The sequence below is a fragment of the Myotis nattereri genome (genome assembly GCF_964212035.1).
Source record: "Myotis nattereri genome assembly, chromosome: 2".
Classification (NCBI taxonomy): domain Eukaryota; kingdom Metazoa; phylum Chordata; class Mammalia; order Chiroptera; family Vespertilionidae; genus Myotis; species Myotis nattereri.
The window spans coordinates 96,681,957-96,700,231 of NC_138076.1; the positions used below are offsets into that span (position 1 = coordinate 96,681,957).

The 18,275-nt window shown below is 39.8% G+C and overlaps 1 protein-coding gene across 1 annotated transcript in view; it reads left to right on the plus strand.

Moving 5' to 3' along the window:
- The window catches only part of PDS5B (PDS5 cohesin associated factor B), a 265,811-nt gene that overhangs the window by 188,368 nt on the left and 59,168 nt on the right, over positions 1 to 18,275 (plus strand). The window contains exons 20-21 of the mRNA XM_081083029.1: positions 14,989 to 15,112; positions 17,531 to 17,689. Coding sequence (XP_080939155.1) covers positions 14,989 to 15,112; positions 17,531 to 17,689 — 283 coding nt within the window. The remainder of the gene's footprint in view (positions 1 to 14,988; positions 15,113 to 17,530; positions 17,690 to 18,275) is intronic.

Sequence of the window (18,275 nt, forward strand, 5' to 3'; positions counted from 1 at the left end):
TCTCCTTTTATATCTTCCAGGAGTTTTTTTTATGTATTTGGGTGCTCCTGCATTGGGTGCATATATGTTTATCAGGGTTATATCTTCTTGTTGTATTGATCCCTTTAGTATTATGAAGTGGACTTCCTTATCTCTTGTTATGGCCTTCACTTTTTTTATTATTATTATTAGTTAAGGTATTACAAATGTGTCCTCATCCCCCCCCCATAAGCCCCCAACCACCCCCCCTCCTGCCCTGCACACTCATGCTCCCATCCCCCTGTTGTCCATGTCCATTGGTTTGGCTTATATACATGTATACAAGTCCTTCGGTTGATCTCTTCCCCTTACCCCCGCCCTCCCCTACTTTCCTTCTGGGGATTGATAGCCTGATCACTGTTTCTCAGTTTTTGGATCTGTCCCTTTTCATCAGTCTATGTTGTTCTCTATAATCCACAAATGAGTGAGATCAAGTGGTATTTATCTTTCTCTGACTGGCTTATTCACTTAGCATAATGCTCTCCAGTTCCATCCATGCTGTTGCAAAAGGCAAGAGTTCCTTTTTTTTTTTTTTTACCGCAGCATAGTATTCCATTGTGTAAATGTACCACAGTTTTCTAATCCACTCATCTGCTGATGGGCACTTAGGCTGTTTCCAAATCTTAGCTATGGTGAATTGTGCTGCTATGAACATAGGGGTGCATATATCCTTTCTAATTGGCGTTTCTGGTTTCTTGGGATATATTCCTAGTAGTGGGATCACTGGGTCAAATGGGAGTTCCATTTTTAATCTTCTGAGGTAGCTCCATACTGTTCTCCACAGTGGCTGCACCAGTCTGCATTCCCACCAGCAGTGCAGAAGGGTTCCTTTTTCTCCACATCCTCTCTAACACTTGTTGTTTGTTGATTTGTTGATGATAGCCATTCTGACAGGTGTGAGATGATAACGCATTGTCGTTTTGATTTGCATCTCTCGTATAATTAGTGACTTTGAGCATGTTTTCATATGTCTTTCGGCTTTCTGTATGTCCTCTTTCGAAAAGTGTCTATCTAGGTCCATTGCCCATTTTTTTATTGGATTATCTTCCTTTTGTTAAGTTACATGAGATCCCTGTAAATGTTGGAAATTAAACCCTTACCGGTGGTATCATTGGCAAATATGTTCTCCCATGTAGTGGGTCTTCTTGTTGTTTTGTTGATGGTTTCCTTTGCTGTGCAAAAGCTTTTTATTTTGATGTAGTCCCATTTGTTTATTTTCTCTTTAGTTTCCATTGCCCTAGGAGCATTATCAGAGAAGAAATTCCTTCGGCATATGTTTGTGATTTCGCTGCCTGTGGATACCTATAGTATTTTTATGGTTTCCCGTCTTACGTTTAAGTCTTTTATCCATTTTGAGTTTATTTTTGTGTATGGTGTGAGTTGGTGGTCTAGTTTCATCTTTTTGCATGTATCTGTCCAATTTTCCCAACACCATTTATTGAAGAGACTGTCTTGACTCCATTGTATGCTCTTTCCTCCTTTTTCGAATGTTAATTGGGCATAGTGGTTTGGGTCAATTTCTGGTGTCTCTATTCTCTTCCATTGATCTATATGTCTGTTCTTGTGCCAGTACCAAGCTGTTTTAAGAACAGTGGCTTTGTAATACAGTTTGATATCTGGTATTGAGATCCCACCTACTTTGTTCTTCTTTCTCAGGATTGCTGCAGCTATTCGGAGTATTTTTTTATTCCAGATGAATTTTTGGAACGTTCGTTCTAGATTTGTGAAATATGCTATTGGTAATTTAATGGGGATTGCATTGAATCTATAGATTGCTTTTGGTAGTATGGACATTTTAATGATGTTGATTCTACCAATCCATGAACATGCACAGTATGTTCTTCCATCTGTTTATGTCTACCTCTATCTTTTTTTTTCAGTGTCCTGTAGTTTTTGGCATATAAGTCTTTTACCTCCTTAGATAAGTTTATTCCTAGGTATTTTAATTATTTTCGTGCAATGGTAAACGGGATTGCTTTAGTAGTTTCACTTTCTGTAAGTTCACTATTGGTGTAAAGAAATGCCATGGATTTCTTAGCATTAATTTTGTATCCTGCTACATTGTGGAATTCATTTATTAAGTCTAATAATTTTTTTGATGGAGTCTTTAGGGTTCTCTATGTACAGTATCATGTCATCTGCAAATAAGGACAGTTTTACTTCTTCCTTTCCAATCTGGATGCCTTTTCTTTCTTCTTCTTTCTGATCACAACGGCTAGTACTTCCAGTACTATGTTCAACAGGAGTGGTGAGAGGGGGTATCCCTGTCTTGTTCCTGTTTTTAGGGGGAATGGTTTTAGTTTTTGCCCATTGATTATGATGTTGGCTGTGGGTTTGTCATATATGGCTTTTATTATGTTGAGGTATGATCCCTCAATTCCTATCTTGCTGAGAGCTTTTATCAAGAAAGGGTGTTGGATTTTGTCAAATGCTTTTTCCGCATCAATTAATATGACTGTGGTTTTTTTCTCTCAATTTGTTTATGTGATGTATCACATTTATTGATTTGCGGATATTGTACCATCCTTGCATCCCGGGGATAAATCCTACTTGGTCATGGTGTATGATCTTTTTGATGTACTGCTGGATCCGATTTGCTAGGATTTTGTTGAGGATTTTGGCATCTATGTTCATGAGGGATATTGGCCTATAATTCTCTTTCATTGTATTGTCTTTATCTGGTTTTGTTATTAGAGTGATGCTGGCTTCATAGAATGAGCTGGGAAGTGCTCCTTCCTCTTGGATCTTTTGACATAGTCTGAGGAGAATAGGTTTTAGGTCTTCTTTGAATGTTTGGTAAAACTCCCCTGTGAAGCCGTCTGGCCCCGGGCTTTTGTTTGCTGGAAGCCTTTTGATTACTGCTTCGATTTCCTCCGTAGTTATTGGCCTATTGAGATTTTTAGATTCTTCCTGATTAAGTTTTGGAATGTTGTATTTTTCTAGGAATATGTCCATTTCCTCCAGGTTGTCTAGTGTGTTGGAGTAGAGTTGTTCATAGTATTTTCTAACAATCCTTTGTATTTCTATGGGTCTGTTGTTATTTCTCCTCTTTAATTTCTGATTTTGTTTATTTGGGTCCTCTCTCTTTGTTTCTTGGTGAGCCTGGCTAGAGATGTATCAATCTTGTTTATCCTTTCAAAGAACCAGCTCTTGGTTTTCTTGATCTTCTGTATTGTTTTTTTGGTCTCTATGTCGTTTATCTCTGCTCTGATCTTTGTTATTTCCTTCCTTCTGCTTACTGTGGGATTTTTTTGTTGCTCTGTATCTAACTCTTCGAGTTGTAGAGTTAGGTCATTTATTCTCATTGTTTCTTGTTTCTTGCAGTAGGCTTGTAGAGCTATCAACTTCCCTCACAAGACTGCTTTTGCTGTGTCCCATAGGTTTTGGATTGTTGTGTTTTCATTGTCGTTTGTTGCCATGATGTTTTTTATTTCTTCTTTGATCTCACTGGTAATCCAGTCGTTATTTAATAGCATGCTCTTTAGTCTCCATGTGTTTGATTTTTCTGGATTGTTTTTGTTGTAGTTGATTTCCAGTTTTATGCCTTTGTGGTCTGAGAAGATGCTTGATATGATTTCAATTTTCTTGAATTTGAAGAGACTTTGCCCGTGACCCAATATATGGTCTATCTTTCAAGACGACAAATGTGCACTTGAGGAGAATGTATATTCTGTGGCTTTGGGGTGAAATGTTCTGAAGATGTCAATTAATTCCATCTGATCTAGTGAGTCATTTAGGATTGATGTTTCTTTGCTGAGTTTCTGTTTAGAGGATTTGTCCAGTGGTGATAATGGGGTGTTAAGGTCCCCTACTATGATTGTATTGCTGTCAATCTCTCCCTTGATCTTCTCCAGAAGATTTCTTACGTATTTGGGTGCTCCTATATTGGGTGCATATATATTTACTAGAGTTATTTCTTCTTGTTGGACTGTTCCCTTTAGTATTATGAAGTGACCTTCTTTATCTCTTTTTATGTCCTTCACTTTGAGATCTAATTTGTCAGATATAAGTATTGCTACCCCAGCTTTTTTTTCACTTCCATTGGCCTGAAAAACCTTTTTCCATCCCTTCACCATCAGTCTGTGTACATCTTTTTTTCTGAGGTGGGTTTCCATTAGATAGCAGATATATGGGTCATGTTTTCGTATCCACTCATTTACCCTATGCCTTTTGACTGGGGCATTTAATCCATTTACATTTAAAGTTATTATTGATAGAAACCTGTTAGTCGCCATTTTTGTTCTTTACCGCTGCATTCCTTCTTTGTTTCCTATTTTTTCCATTTACAGCAGACCCTTTAGCATTTCTTGCATTGCTGGTTTGGTTGTAATAAAGTCCCGTAGACCATTTTTGTCTGTGAAGCTCCTGATTTCACCCTCAATTTTGATTGATAGCCTCGCTGGGTACAGTGTTCTTGGATTCAGACCCTTCCTTTGCATGACTTTGTATATTTCATTCCATTCCCTTCTTGCCTGATGTGTTTCTGTTGAGAAATCGGTCACTAGTCTGATGGGGGATCCTTTGTAGGTAACTTTCTGTCTCTCTCTGGCTGCTTTTAAGATTCTCTCTTTGTCGTTGGTGTTTGCCAATTTAATTATTATGTGCCTTGGCATCGGTCTTTTTGGGTTCATTTTGTTAGGGACTCTGTGAGCTTCTTGGATTTGTGTGAGTTTTATCTTCCCTATATCAGGGAAATTTTCCGTTACTATTTTTTCAAACCGGTTTTCTATTCCTTGCTCAGTTTTCTCTCCTTCTGGCACCCCTATTATTCGGATGTTGTTTCGTTTAGCATCCCAGAGTTCTCTTAGGCTCTCCTCCTGATTTTTAATTTTTTTTTCTAGAAGCTGTTCTGTTTGGGTATTTTTTTCCTACCTTGTCTTCTAGCTCACTGATGCGGTCCTCTGCTTCTTCTAGTCTACTGTTGATGCTTTCTATTGAGTTCTTTATAGCAGTGATGTCATTTTTTATTTCTTCTTGGTTTTTCTTCATTTCCTCTTGGTTCCTACACATATTGTTGAATTTGTCTTCCATTCTTTTCATCCACCTTATGGCCATTTCTCTGAATTCTTTCTCTGACAGGTTGCTTGCCTCCATTGCCTCCATTTTGTTTACTTCCTTTTCTGATGATGCTTGCTTTTCTTTCATATGTGGGTTGGTTCTTTGTTTCCCCATGCTCTCTCTTTTCCAGGTTTTTGGTTATGTAGTTCTCTCTCTGCTGCGTTTATTTAAAGGCACAAAATACAACACAACAAGGCACAACGTACAAGGCACTGAACATAAATGTATTCACGATATTAATAACCCCAAATAAAGGTGACCACCCGAGCGAAGAGAATTAGGGGATAAAGAAGAAAAAAGAGAAAAATAAAAATAAAAAAGGAGTGCCGAATTGAGATTGGGAAAAGGGAGAGAAGAAAAAAGAAAAAGAAAAAAAAAGTAAGAGAGAGAATGAAATAGAGGCGGGGAAGAGGCTATTTGTATGGGGAGAAAACTCTAATGGAACCTCAACTAATCCCAACGAATTCCAGCAGCTGGTCCCTGGAGATCAATGCTAAGTACAACCAACCACTAATATCAAGCGAGGCAAGGGAAAACAGAAGCACAAAAATAACCAGAGAAAGAAAAAATAAGCAAAACAGAAAAATGAAAAACAAAACAATCTCCCAAACAAGCATAAAAAAAAACCCAATATACTCAAAATCAAGCAAACACTAGCAAAACGACAGCGAGAGAGAGAAAAAATTGGATAGTGAAGAAAGATAAGAGAGAGGTGTATATGGATTTAGAGCAAGGGATTGGAAATTAGATATATAAGTAGGGTGAAATTTAGACAGTGGGTAAAAAGAAGGAATAGGGAAAATCTAAAGCAGGAATAGGGTAAGAGAAACAGGACAACAAAAGGGGAAAAGTGATGGAGAGAGTTTTGGCTTAGTTGTAAAGGTGAGACAGAGAGAAATGATGCTAAAGGAATGATGAAAGTAGAGTGTAGAACACTATTCCCAAAATAAAATAAAGAAAAATAAAAAAAAACACAAAATGACACTTGAGAAAATGGTAAAATGATAGCAATAATACTGGTTAAAAAAATGTAGTAATTAAAAAGGTAAAATCAGGTGATGAAAAAAAATAAAACAAATAATAAAATAGGTTCTTAATGAAGTGGTGAAAAAAGAATTAAAAAAAAAAGATAAAAATGTGCAGTAGTGAGGGTGCTTTAGATCTTCTACTCTTCTTTTTGTCATGCCTTAGTCCTGCCAGGCATTCAGGAGAGTGTTGAATTTTCCTGCGATACACTGTCCCTCCGTGCTGTAAACCACAGTCCTGATTTTAAGGCAGGTTGTATTTGTTTACCAGACTGCCTTTATTTGTATTTACAGAAGAGACAGTTCGTGGCTCTGCCACTGAGTGGCAGTGTGTCTGGATTGACCTCCGAGGCTATAAGTCCTCTCTATCAGTAGGGGTTATTTTCTCTATGGTATTTGAACCTGGTTTGGGAAAGGCAACTGCCCAGAGCCTGTTCTTTAACAGTTACTCCCTGTTCTGTTTCCCAGGCTCCCCAAAAACAACTTTCCCCTTCAGGCTCTGCAAATGACTCCAACTGGGGAATCCCATGCACTGGTTTTAATAATCAAATGCACGGATATAAGGGGAACTGTAACAACAAGAGCCTGATACGTTGTGCGAATTTGCAAGCCTCCACCTTCCCTGTCTGCGTGCAGTCTCCGCGGGCCCACTCGCCCCTGGCACCAAGCAGCGGGCACACTGACAAAATCCAAGGCTGCTTTTTTACATCCAGTCCAGCTATGGGCTTATTTTTAGCATTCCCTTCTGCCAGCAGCCCTGTGGAGCCCCTTCCCCACTCGCGGGCCACGCTGGTCCCAATGGCTGCGTACTCTGTGTGGTGCAGATTTCGCCCCGTGCGCGTGCGCGCGCGGTCCTCTCTCCAACCTGAATTGCAAACCGCACCTTTAGGGGAAGTCTAACCTTTCCATGAGAAGAAGTAGTGCTCGTCTGAGTTCACGCAGTCATGCTGCTTGAGATTCCTTGTTTCCAGGTTAGTAGCTGATCTCTGGACGCCAGTAATAGCCACTCAAGATGGCGCGGTCTCCGCTGCTGAGCTGGTGCACCGGGAGAGGTTTCAGCCGCAGTCTCCAACTGTCCTTTTTTTTCTGGGAGCTCTCTGTCTTTCCCGGCTGCAGACTGTCTCGCAGCTGAATATCCTCTGCCTATTCGGCTGTATGTTACCCGTTTCAGCTGCTCACCCTTATCTGCTCTGGCCTTCACTTTGAGGTCTAATTTGTCAGATATAAGTTTTGCTACCCCAGCTTTTCTTTTTTGCTTTTTTTCGTTTCCTTTCACCTGAAAATTTTTTTCTATCCCTTCACTACCAGTCTGTGTGAGTCCTTTGTTCTGAGGTGGGTTTCCTGTAGACAGAAGATATATGGGTCATGTTTTCTTACCCACTGAGCTACCTTATGTCTTCAGATTGGGGCATTTGGTCCATTTATATTTAAGGTTATTATTGATAGATACTTGTTTGTCACCATTTTTATTTTTTATGCTTGTGTTCCTTCTTCCCTATTTCTTATTTTTACAGCAGTCCCTTTATAATTTCTTGCATTGCTGGTTTGGTGGTAATAAACTCCCTTAGTCCTTTTCTGTCTGTGAAGCTCCTGATTTCACCTTCAACTTTGAATGATAGCCTTGCTGGTTATAGTATTCTTGGAACCAAACCCTTGCTTTGCATCCCTTTGTATATTTCACTCCATTCCCATCTTGCCTGATGTGTTTTTGTTGAGAAATCAGTTGATAGTCTAATAGGAAATCCCTTATAGATAACTTTCTGTCTCTCTCTGGCAGCCTTTAAGATTCTTATTTTGTCAGTGGTGTTTGCCAATTTAATTATGATGTCGCTTTGTGTTGGTCTTTTTGGGTTCATCTTGTTTGGGACTCAGTGTGTGCCTTGAATTTGGGTGACATTTTTCTTTCCAATATCAGGGAAGTTTTCTGTCAATATTCTTCAAACAGGTTTTCTTTTCTTTGTTCAGTTTCCTCTTCTTCTGGCACCCCTACTACTAGCAGATATTGTTTCATTTCGTGTTGTCCTAAAGCTCCCTTAGGCTCTCCTCCTGTTTTTGTTTTTTTCCAGTTGCTGCTTTGCCTGTGTGTTTTTTCCTACCTTATCTTCTAGCTCACTGATGCGATCCTCAGCTTCTTCTGGTCTACAGTTGATGCTTTCTATTGCATCCTTTATTGCAGCTATGTCATTCCTCATTTCTACTTCCTTGTTCTTCATTTCCTCTTCATTTTTACACATATTGTTGAATTTGTCTTTCATCCTTTTAAGCATCTTTATGGCCATTGCTCTGAATTCTTTCTCTGACAAATTGCTTTCCTCTATTTTGTTTTCTTCCTTTTCTGGTGATTTCTCCTTTTCTTTGGTATGGGAGCTGTTTATTTTTCTCTCCATTTTCACTCCTCTCAGGTTGTCTGATTATTTGAATCATTCTCTATCATGTTTATCAAAAGGCACAAAATACTCCAAGACATGACACAGAGGGAACAAAATACGAATGTATTCACAGCACCGATAACCCCAAATTAAGGAAACCACCAGAGATAAGAGAATTAGGGATGAGAAAGAGTGCAAAAATGATATTGAGAAAAGGAAAAATGGTAAGAGAGAAACGAAAAATTAGAAGAAAGAACGGTAAAAAATATACATATGTGGGGAAAATCTCCACAAAACCAACATCTAAACCAAAAAATGCAAACAACAAACACCCAGACAAAACGGAAGGGAGCTGAGTCTAAAGAACAGAGCTTATTTCCAGAAGGTAATGTAAAGCAATTGAATAAATAGGAGAATGGCCATGATTCAGTATAGAGGAGGTAGAAAGAGAATGAGTGTATAAGAAGAAAAATAAGAAACAAAATACTCAATTAAAAAATTAATAAAATAAAAATAATAAAAATTAAAAATATATATATTTAAAAATCCTATCTAATAATAGAGAAACATGGTAATTAACCGTAACTTTGCTAGCCTTCCCATTGGCTAATCAGGGAGATATGCAAATTAACTGCCAACCAAGATGGTGGCCAGCAGCCAGGCAGCTGAAGCAAACATGAGGCTCGCTTGCTCCAGTGATGGAGGAAGCCAAGGTTCCCAGCCTGCCGCAGCCCACCTCTGAGCTCTGGATGCAACAATGTTGTAATTATAGAACCTAAACAAACCCCAGGTACCTGCTTTCAGCCAGCGCGGCCTCAGAGCTTAGAGCGGCCAGTGATGACAACAGAGTTTCAATTATAGAATCTAAACAAACCCAGATACCTGCTTTCAGCTGGCAACGGCCTCAGAGCTGGAGCCGGCTCTCAGCTCCAGTCACAGCTATAGAAGGTAAGTAAATCCCAGAATTAAAAAAATAAGAAAAAAGGAGAGGCTGGGAGCTTCAGTCACCCACCAGCCTGAAAACAGCCCTCAACCCCTTACCCAGACTGGCCAGGCACCCCAGTGGGGACCCCCACCCTGCAGAGGGTGTGACCAGCTGAAAACAGCCATCATCCCCTCATCTAGGCTGGCCAGGTACCCAAGCGGGACCCCCACCCTGATCCGGGACACCCTTCAGGGCAAACTAGCCGGCCCCCACCCATGCACCAGGCCTCTATCCTATATAGTAAATGGGTAATATGCAAACTGACCCTAACAGCAAAAGGACTGGGAATGGCTGACCAGTATGATACACACTGACCACCAGTGGGCAGATGCTCAATGCAGAAGCTGCCCTCTGGTGGTCAGGGCCTTCTCACATGGGAGGAGCTCTGCTCAGCCATAAGCCAGGCTGATGGCTACCAGTACAGCGGTGGTGGTGGGAGCCTCTCCTGCCTTCTCAGCAGCACTAAGGATGTCCGACTGCAGTTTAGGCCTGCTCCCCGCTGGCAAGTGGACATTCCCCGAGGGCTGCTGGGCTGCCAGAGGGATGTCTGATTGCCATCTTAGGCCCAATCCCCCGGGGAGCAGGCCTAAGCCAGTAGGTGGTCATCCCCTGAGGGGTCCCAGACTGCGGGCCTGCCCTCCCCCCCGAGTGCACAAATTTTTGTGCACCGGGCCTCTAGTCTATATATATAAACGCCTAAGCGACCACCTGACTGTTCGACCATCCACTAGTAGCCATGATGCACAAATACCACCAGGGGGCAGATGCTTCGACCGGTTGCTATGACACGCATTGACCACCAGGGGCAGAAGCTCAACAGGATCTGCAGAGCTGTGGTGACTTGGTAGTTGCGGTTCTCTGGTGCCACGCCTGGAACCAGAGAGGAATGAGCCCGATTCCAGTGTGTGTCACCCAAGGACCGCTCTTTTGCAACCCAGGACCCCTAGGGGGATGTCAGAGAGCCAGTTTTGGCCCGATCCCCACAGGCCAAGCCGAGGAAACGTACCAGTGCACAAATCTGTGCACTGGGCCTCTAGTGTATATATATGTATATATACGTGTGTGTATAAAAGTTTATATATATATATATATATATATATATATATATATGTATATATGTATATATATATATATAAATGTTTTTCCCTTTTATCTATATATTCATCTATTTTTGGAAAAGGAGAATAGAGAGCAGATAGGCCTGGGTTTGGTGAATGAAAGTAATTAAACTATTAGTAGAAGAAGAGAATATGCGAGGAGAGAAAAACAAAAGCATAAAATAAAAAAAAACAACTAGAAAAAAACGTTGACTAGCGAAGAAATAGAAATGAGAAGGGTGCATGGTCTTGGAGCAGGGGAGAGGAAATTAGACATATGAGTCAGCCAACAGAGACTACTATGATAGTAATGCGTCAGTAAAGGAGATAAAGAAAATCAGTTTTTAACAAGGAGTGAAAAGAAAGGAGAGAGAAAACTGAAGCAGGAACAGGAGAAGCGAAACAGGATGAAAAGGGGAAAGTGAAAAAAGGGTTGGCATAAAGGAAAAAATGAGATAGAGCAGAATAATGATAATAGAAATAGAATGTAGAACACTAATCTGCGGCTCGCGAACCACATGCGCCTCTTTGGCCCCTTGAGTATGGCTCTTCCTAAGCCTTAGGAGTACCCTAATTAAGTTAATAACAATGTACCTACCTATATAGTTTAAGTTTAAAAAATTTGGCTCTCAAAAGAAATTTCAATCGTTGTACTGTTGATATTTGGCTCTGTTGACTAATGAGTTTGCCGACCACTGCCCTAGCCCATTTGGGTCAGTGGATAGACTGTCAGCCTGCAGACTGAAGGATCCCAGTTTTGATTCTGGTTCAAGGCACATGCCTGGGTTGCGGGCTCAATCACTGGTAGGGGGCATGCAAGAGGAAGCCATTCACTGATTTTCTCTCATCGATTTTTCTGTCTCTTCCTCTCCTTTCCTGTCTGAAATCAATAAAAATCTATTTTTTAAAAAGTGAAGTAGTGAAGTTCATTCACTTCAGCTGTTTTAATGTCCATTGGAGGCTGGTTTAAGACCCCCCTCTATTGTTCTGTCTGCCATGTCTCGGTTTCCTGTTAGGTAGTAAGCACTGTGTTTAATTCCCAGCGATCCATTGCTCCTCTATGTAGGACACCACAGCCTTGGTTTCAGGCAGGCGGGATCAATCTGTGGACTTTGTTTTCCTGCCTGCTTTCAGTCATATTTACACAAGCGTCTATTTCTGACACGGCCTCTAGATGGCGGTGTTTCTGTATTAGTTTCCAGGACCAAATTTCCCCTCAGCCAAGTCCCCAAGGACTCCCTGGGGATATTTTGAATCTTTGTTTCCCTGCCGAGCTCAAGGTTGGGTGCGGCTGTGCTGCTAGGAGGGGCCTGGTCTTCGGGAGAAAAATGTCTGTTCAGGGTTGGAGGGATTGGACTATGCCAGAGCTGGCTTCCTGATCGCATCCCCATATTTTGCTCCCCAGCTCCACAAAACCACCTTACCCAGCCCCGCATCCTTGGGGAGTGTTTGTAATTGAAAAATCCTATGTACTGGGTTTAGCAAGTAAAAGCAAGTAAAAGCAAGGAAAATACAAAGACAGAGCAACCATGCTGCTGCATGTCTCTCATCACCCAGCACTGCACAGCCAGTGCAGAACTTCAGCCTGCCTTTCTGGGTGCAGCCTCCCATGGCTGTGGGCTTAGATCTAGAATCCCAGGCTGTTCGCAGCCCTGTGGACCCCTTCCACAGTTGAGTGCTACACATGTTCCCAAGGAATGCAGAGTTGGTGCTGTGCAGTTTCCCACCGATACTCTAGTCCTGGCTACATGCATTTCTCCCTCGAGACCAGAACCCCGATCCCACCACACTTCAGGCGACCTCTGGCCTTTCCATTCACGGATTGTCTCATTAGCCATGTTTAATTCGCCAGTTCCGGGTGGATGTTATTCAATTCAGCTGTTTCTTCTATCTGCTCCATGAGAAGGCGCTGGACCTGTCTGCCTATTCGGCTGCCATTTTTGTCTCCCCCCCCCCCCCCACCCAAACTTTTTAGGCTCCCACAGCTGAGAAGGCTGGAGTCTCGGTGTTTGTGAGTTCTCAGATGAGGCAGCTGGTCCCTGGCCAGTGTGGCTGTTCCCAGGTGGTGTCTGAGGTCTCCCCAGGTAGAGGTGAGGCTGGGCTCCCTGGGAAAGATTTCAGCGGTACTAGAGGCTGCCCGGCTAGGGGAGCCTGGTCCGCCAGTCCCCAACAGTCCTGCGGAATAACTGTCCCTCACTCACACATACACACATGCCTCACATGTCCATGCTCTCTCACTCACACTCTTCCTCACTGCCGTCCTGTCGGCCACCATCTTGGATTTCTATTTTTGTATTATATATTTTTCCATACAAACAATTGTAAACCTGCTTTTGCTCACCCCATATATTACATATGGGTCTTTTTATGTATTTCACTTCTGTGCTCATTGTGTTTATATTTTCTTCTTACTTTCTTGAGCATATGGAGCATATTTATAATTGCTGGGTTGATGTCTTTGCTAATTCCATCACCTGTGCCATTTCTAGAGCCGTTTGTATTGATTAATTTTCTCCTGGTTATAAATGACAAGGTTGTTCTACTATGGCTGGTGGAAACATGAAATATTACCAGCCCTGTGTGTAAGGGCTTTTTTTGGCCTACAGCTTTTCAACGTTCTTTTCCTGGTACTCATGCATGGCATTGCTCATTATTTAGCCAGAGACTTGAGGCTATCCCTCTTGGGATGCCCAGAACTCAAGCTCTCTTTCACTCTTTGTAGCTCCCTGCTCTGTGGTATTCTGCCACAGAAAGTATAGCTCCCTTGGCCTCCGTTAACCTCCTGTCTCTGTTTCCCTCAAGGCCATGTGACCAATAGGCTCTATTCTGTTACTTCTGTTTGCAGTAGAGTCTGGAAACTACCTCTATGCAGTATGTGGGAGCAGACTTAGGGCTCTTCTAGTTTCTCATCTTTTAGGGCCCAGTGTCAAATCTTTAACATATTTTATCTTGTTTTCTACTTGTTTAAGATAGAGTAAATACAGTCTCAGATATACTGTCATAATCTAAAGCAGAAGTCCTCTCAGAATAATTTAATTTGTATTTTTAAAAAATAAGTGAAGGTAAACATCCTTTCACACATCATGGGGCAGTTTGTCTAGCTTTTTTTGAAGAGCTTTCTACTCTATATCCAACCATTTTTCCATGATATTGTTGGTCTTTTCATTCTCTATTTGTGGAAGGACTTTACATGTTAAGGCTTTTAATCCCTTCTCTCTAATATGAAATGCACAATTTCCCATCAATTTGTCATGTGTCTTTTTAGCATATTTTGCTGTTGATATCTTTTCTGAGACTTTATTGTGATTGTGATGCATTATTGTATCTCTGATTTCTTAGTACTGGAGAATTGGGTTGGTATTAGGCAAGGAGGAGGATTCAGAAGTTTATCTCACTCTGATTATTTGAAAAATGGTTGAGCTAAGAAGTTCTGACTTAGTATCTATATTAAGTTTTTGTGTAGTATAATGATATGATACATGAATGTTTTTCTAGGTAGCTACATGATTCACTCCTTAACTCCCTCAGAACTCTGCTCAATTAACTTTATCAGAAAGGTCTTCTGTAATCACCCTATTTGAAATGTTAACACTCTTACATATTTCTGTCCTCTGTTCATTTTCCTCTACAACAGTTATCACAATTTGACATGACACATATTTTGCTAATTTATGTATTATCATTTGTGTTGTTCCCAATATGCTGGTACCATGAAGGCAAGGATTTTGGACTTTTAATACTACCTGGCACATAGTAAGCACTCAGTTTGTTTTGGTTAAATAATCAAACTTCCCTTTATATAGATTGTTCTGGGACCAATTGAAAGATGAACTGGAGAGAAAGGGAAACTTCAGAAAGAAGGAACAATTAGGTCCAACAATTAGGTCCCTTTACAGTAGTCTTATATGTAAGGTGGCAGGTTAGCTGGAGTGATAGCAGTGAGGATAAAAGAGAAAAGACTAGTGGGACTCACATTAAACATCATTCTTATTTGTATTTGTAATTGTTAAGTAAAAAGGAAAATATTTGTATTTGGGTTGTATTTTTAATGTAGATATTAATAAAGCAAAAGTATAGATGATTGAAAGTGATGTGACTTTTTTGTTCTTACAAAATGTTACTTTAAAAATGTAAACATTAGCCGAAACCGGTTTGGCTCAGTGGATAGAGTGTCGGCCTGCAGACTGAAAGGTCCCAGGTTCGATTCTGGTCAAGGGCATGTACCTGGGTTGCGGGCATATCCCCGGTGGGAGATGTGCAGGAGGCAGCTGATTGATGTTACTCTCTCATCGATGTTTCTAATTCTCTATCTCTCTCCCTTCCTCTCTGCAAAAAAATCAATAAAATATATTTTTTTAAAAAAATGTAAACATTAAAGTGCCTAGTGGAAGTCATGCTGATTTTTCTGATTTACTTTCTTTTTTTTTTTTTTTTAGAGCTTTGCTTCCTGTTTTACATCACAAATCTAAAAAAGGACCTCCCCGTCAAGCCAAATATGCTATTCATTGTATCCATGCAATATTTTCTAGTAAAGAGACCCAGTTTGCACAGATATTTGAGGTAAAGAAAAAATTTTTTTTATTTCATATGTTATAGTTAAAAAACAAATACTAATGATTTTATAGAATACAGAATGTTCGCATTTGGAGATACATCATTTTATAGCATACAGTAAGTCTTCAACTTTATTGATGGGTTATGCTAAGTGAAATGGTGTATAACAAAAACAGTTAAAAAAAACAACAATTATACCATTGGCTGATTGATATAAACAAGAGTTAAGTTCCTGTGGCATATCAAGAAAATGACATTATTCGAGTACCTGCTGTATGTTTAGAATTGGATCAGTATAATTGCTATTAATGAATGCTTTGTGCCAACTAAAATTTAGATATCAAACAATTGTATAATATTTTTGACATTTATTTCTTTTTATACATTGTATATTATCTTTATACCATATACATTGTATTTATACCAATACATGTAGTATTAGGAAACCTTTATTAATAATGTAATCCTCTTACTGTCACATATAAGGTTGGCTGGCTTCCTGAAAAAAGGTTTCATAGAAATATGTGACCTTTATGAGTTTACTAATAATACAGGCTCTGGCCATTAATTTTGCTTTTTCAGAAATGATTTTATCATTTTATTGTGGAAAATGTTTATACTACTATAATAAACTAATTGAAACTAATTTACACTATCAGATTTTTGTCTATAATATAAACAGCAAGCTGGAATTTATGTGCAGTGGAGGTATTCAGGGAAGTCATCAAGAATAGCAAAAAGTACATTCATGTAAATATACTATTTTTAAAAATCCTCACCCGAGGATATTTTTTCCATTGATTTTTAGAGAGAGTAGAAGGGAGGGAGGAGGGCGAAAGCAAGATGGACATCACTTACCCCGACTGGGTTAGCGGGGATGAAACCTGCAACCTAGGTATCTGCTCTTGACTGGAAATTGAACCTGTGACCTTTTGGGCCCAGGGCCGACACTCTAACCACTGAGCAAAAGGGGCCAGAGCTAAATATACATTTGATTAAATGAAGCTTTATATTGCCCTGATATGTTGGGAAAGAACAGTTCTGTATTGTTTTTTCAAACTTAAGATTTCTTGGTGTTCAGTATGGGTGGATAGAGCATCAATTCTTCATTAAAATCTGTTATGGCCATAGCCAGTTTGGCTCCGTTGGCCTGAGGACCAAAGGTTCCCAGGTTCAATTCTAGTCAAGGGAACGTACCTTGGTTGCAGGCTCCTCCCCTGCCCAGGCCCTGGTAAGAGCGCTTGCAGGAGGCAACCAATGTGTTTCTCTCACATCGTTATTTCTCTCTCTTTCCCTCTCTCTTTTACTCTCCCCAAAAATCAGTAGAAAAAAATATCCTCAGGTGATGATTACCAAAAAATCAAAACCTGTTATGAAAATTTGTAATAGCTAGTATATTCACTTTTTTCACATTCAAAAGATACAAAACAAATATCCAAATAGTAAAAAGTTTTGTGCTGCACCCCACTCCTGTATCCCCAGCCACCACCTAGTTCCCTTTCTCAGAGGCAACCAATGTTATCAGTTTCTAATGTACTTTTTTGGAGAGGTTTTATTCATATACAAATAATATAAATACAGACATACACATTTTGTCTCCTGCCCTATACCAGTGATAGCATACTATAGTCACTCCTATGAATATTTGATTTTTAAAATTTAGCAATACATTTTATATATCATTCTGTATATGAGGAGCCTCATCCTTTTTCACTACAAAATGCATATATTGGTTGGGTTTCCTGTCAGAAAAATAAAATAATTTTATTAGTTAGAAATTCAGTATTTGATGCTATGAAAATCCACAAGAAATGCATGTGACTATACATAATAAAAGCTTTTTCTTGCTCCTGAAAAAGACAGTTAGGCTGTTTGGATTGCATTCTGACCAGTGGCTTAGGCACACTGACTCTTTTTGATTAATGGCTTCCCTTTAAGTCCCACTGAATCCTTGCTATTCGCCAGCCAGTGAGTAAGGAGGGAGAATGTGGAGAAGACACATCGATCATACCTGCCTCAGTGTAGACATGACATACCTCACTTTTACTCCCATTCTGTTAACCAGACTTATTCACATATCCTCATCTAACTATAGGAGGCTGCACCTATAGTCAGGAAGTAGAAAAGAAGAGGATATTGGTGAGCCCAGCTATCTCTAACATATTCATATATGTGGTCATTAAGTATATGATTTTTTGTGCTGAAATGTTTCTTTACCTACCTCTAAATATGACGTGAGCAAAACCAAAAATATTTAAACATGATGCTTTCTAGACATAAATAACATCATACTGAGCAGTTGAGGTTGAGCAGCCTTAGCATATTACACTTTGATTGGTTGAATGGATGACCAGACACTTAGCGTATTAAGCTTTTATTATATGGGATTTACAAAGTTGGGTATTTTCCTTTCCTCATTTTCAGCCTCTGCATAAGAGCCTAGATCCAAGCAATCTGGAACATCTTATAACCCCATTGGTTACTATTGGTCACATTGCTCTCCTTGCACCTGATCAATTTGCTGCTCCTTTGAAGTCTTTGGTAGCTACTTTCATTGTGAAAGATCTTCTCATGAATGATCGGGTAAGTTACTTATATCCTTTAGACTCGTGTTCTTCATAATGTTATTTTTTAAATTTTATATAGCAAAGAGAAGTGAAATGACATAATACTTCTACTTGGCTGCCTTATTTTAGGTTTTCTTATCTTATGCTATCTCTCCATTATAAGTAAAACAACATTGAAACATCTCTTTAGTTGAGCCAAGTCATGTAATCTGAAATACATTCCTTGATAACTACAAAATATCACCTGATTGTTTTCAACTTTACAAGGATTTAATTTTTTATGACATCTCTTTTTTAAAATGTGAAGACTGACAAGCTTGTTCACAGTATGGTTGTCATGACAGTAGTTGTTCCTTTCCCTATATACAATAGAGAATTAATTAAGAGAGCTCTGAGAGGAAACATTGGGAAAGAAAGAATGATCTTCTTGTCTGTCTTCCATTTGTGAGTACAGTTGTCCCCCATCATCTGCAGTTGCGTTTTTTGCTATTTCAGTTACCCAAACTCAGTTGCATTCTGAAAATATTAAATAGAAAATTCCAGAAATAACCAATTTGTAAGTTTTAAATCTTGCACCTTTCTGAGTAGCCTGATGAAATATC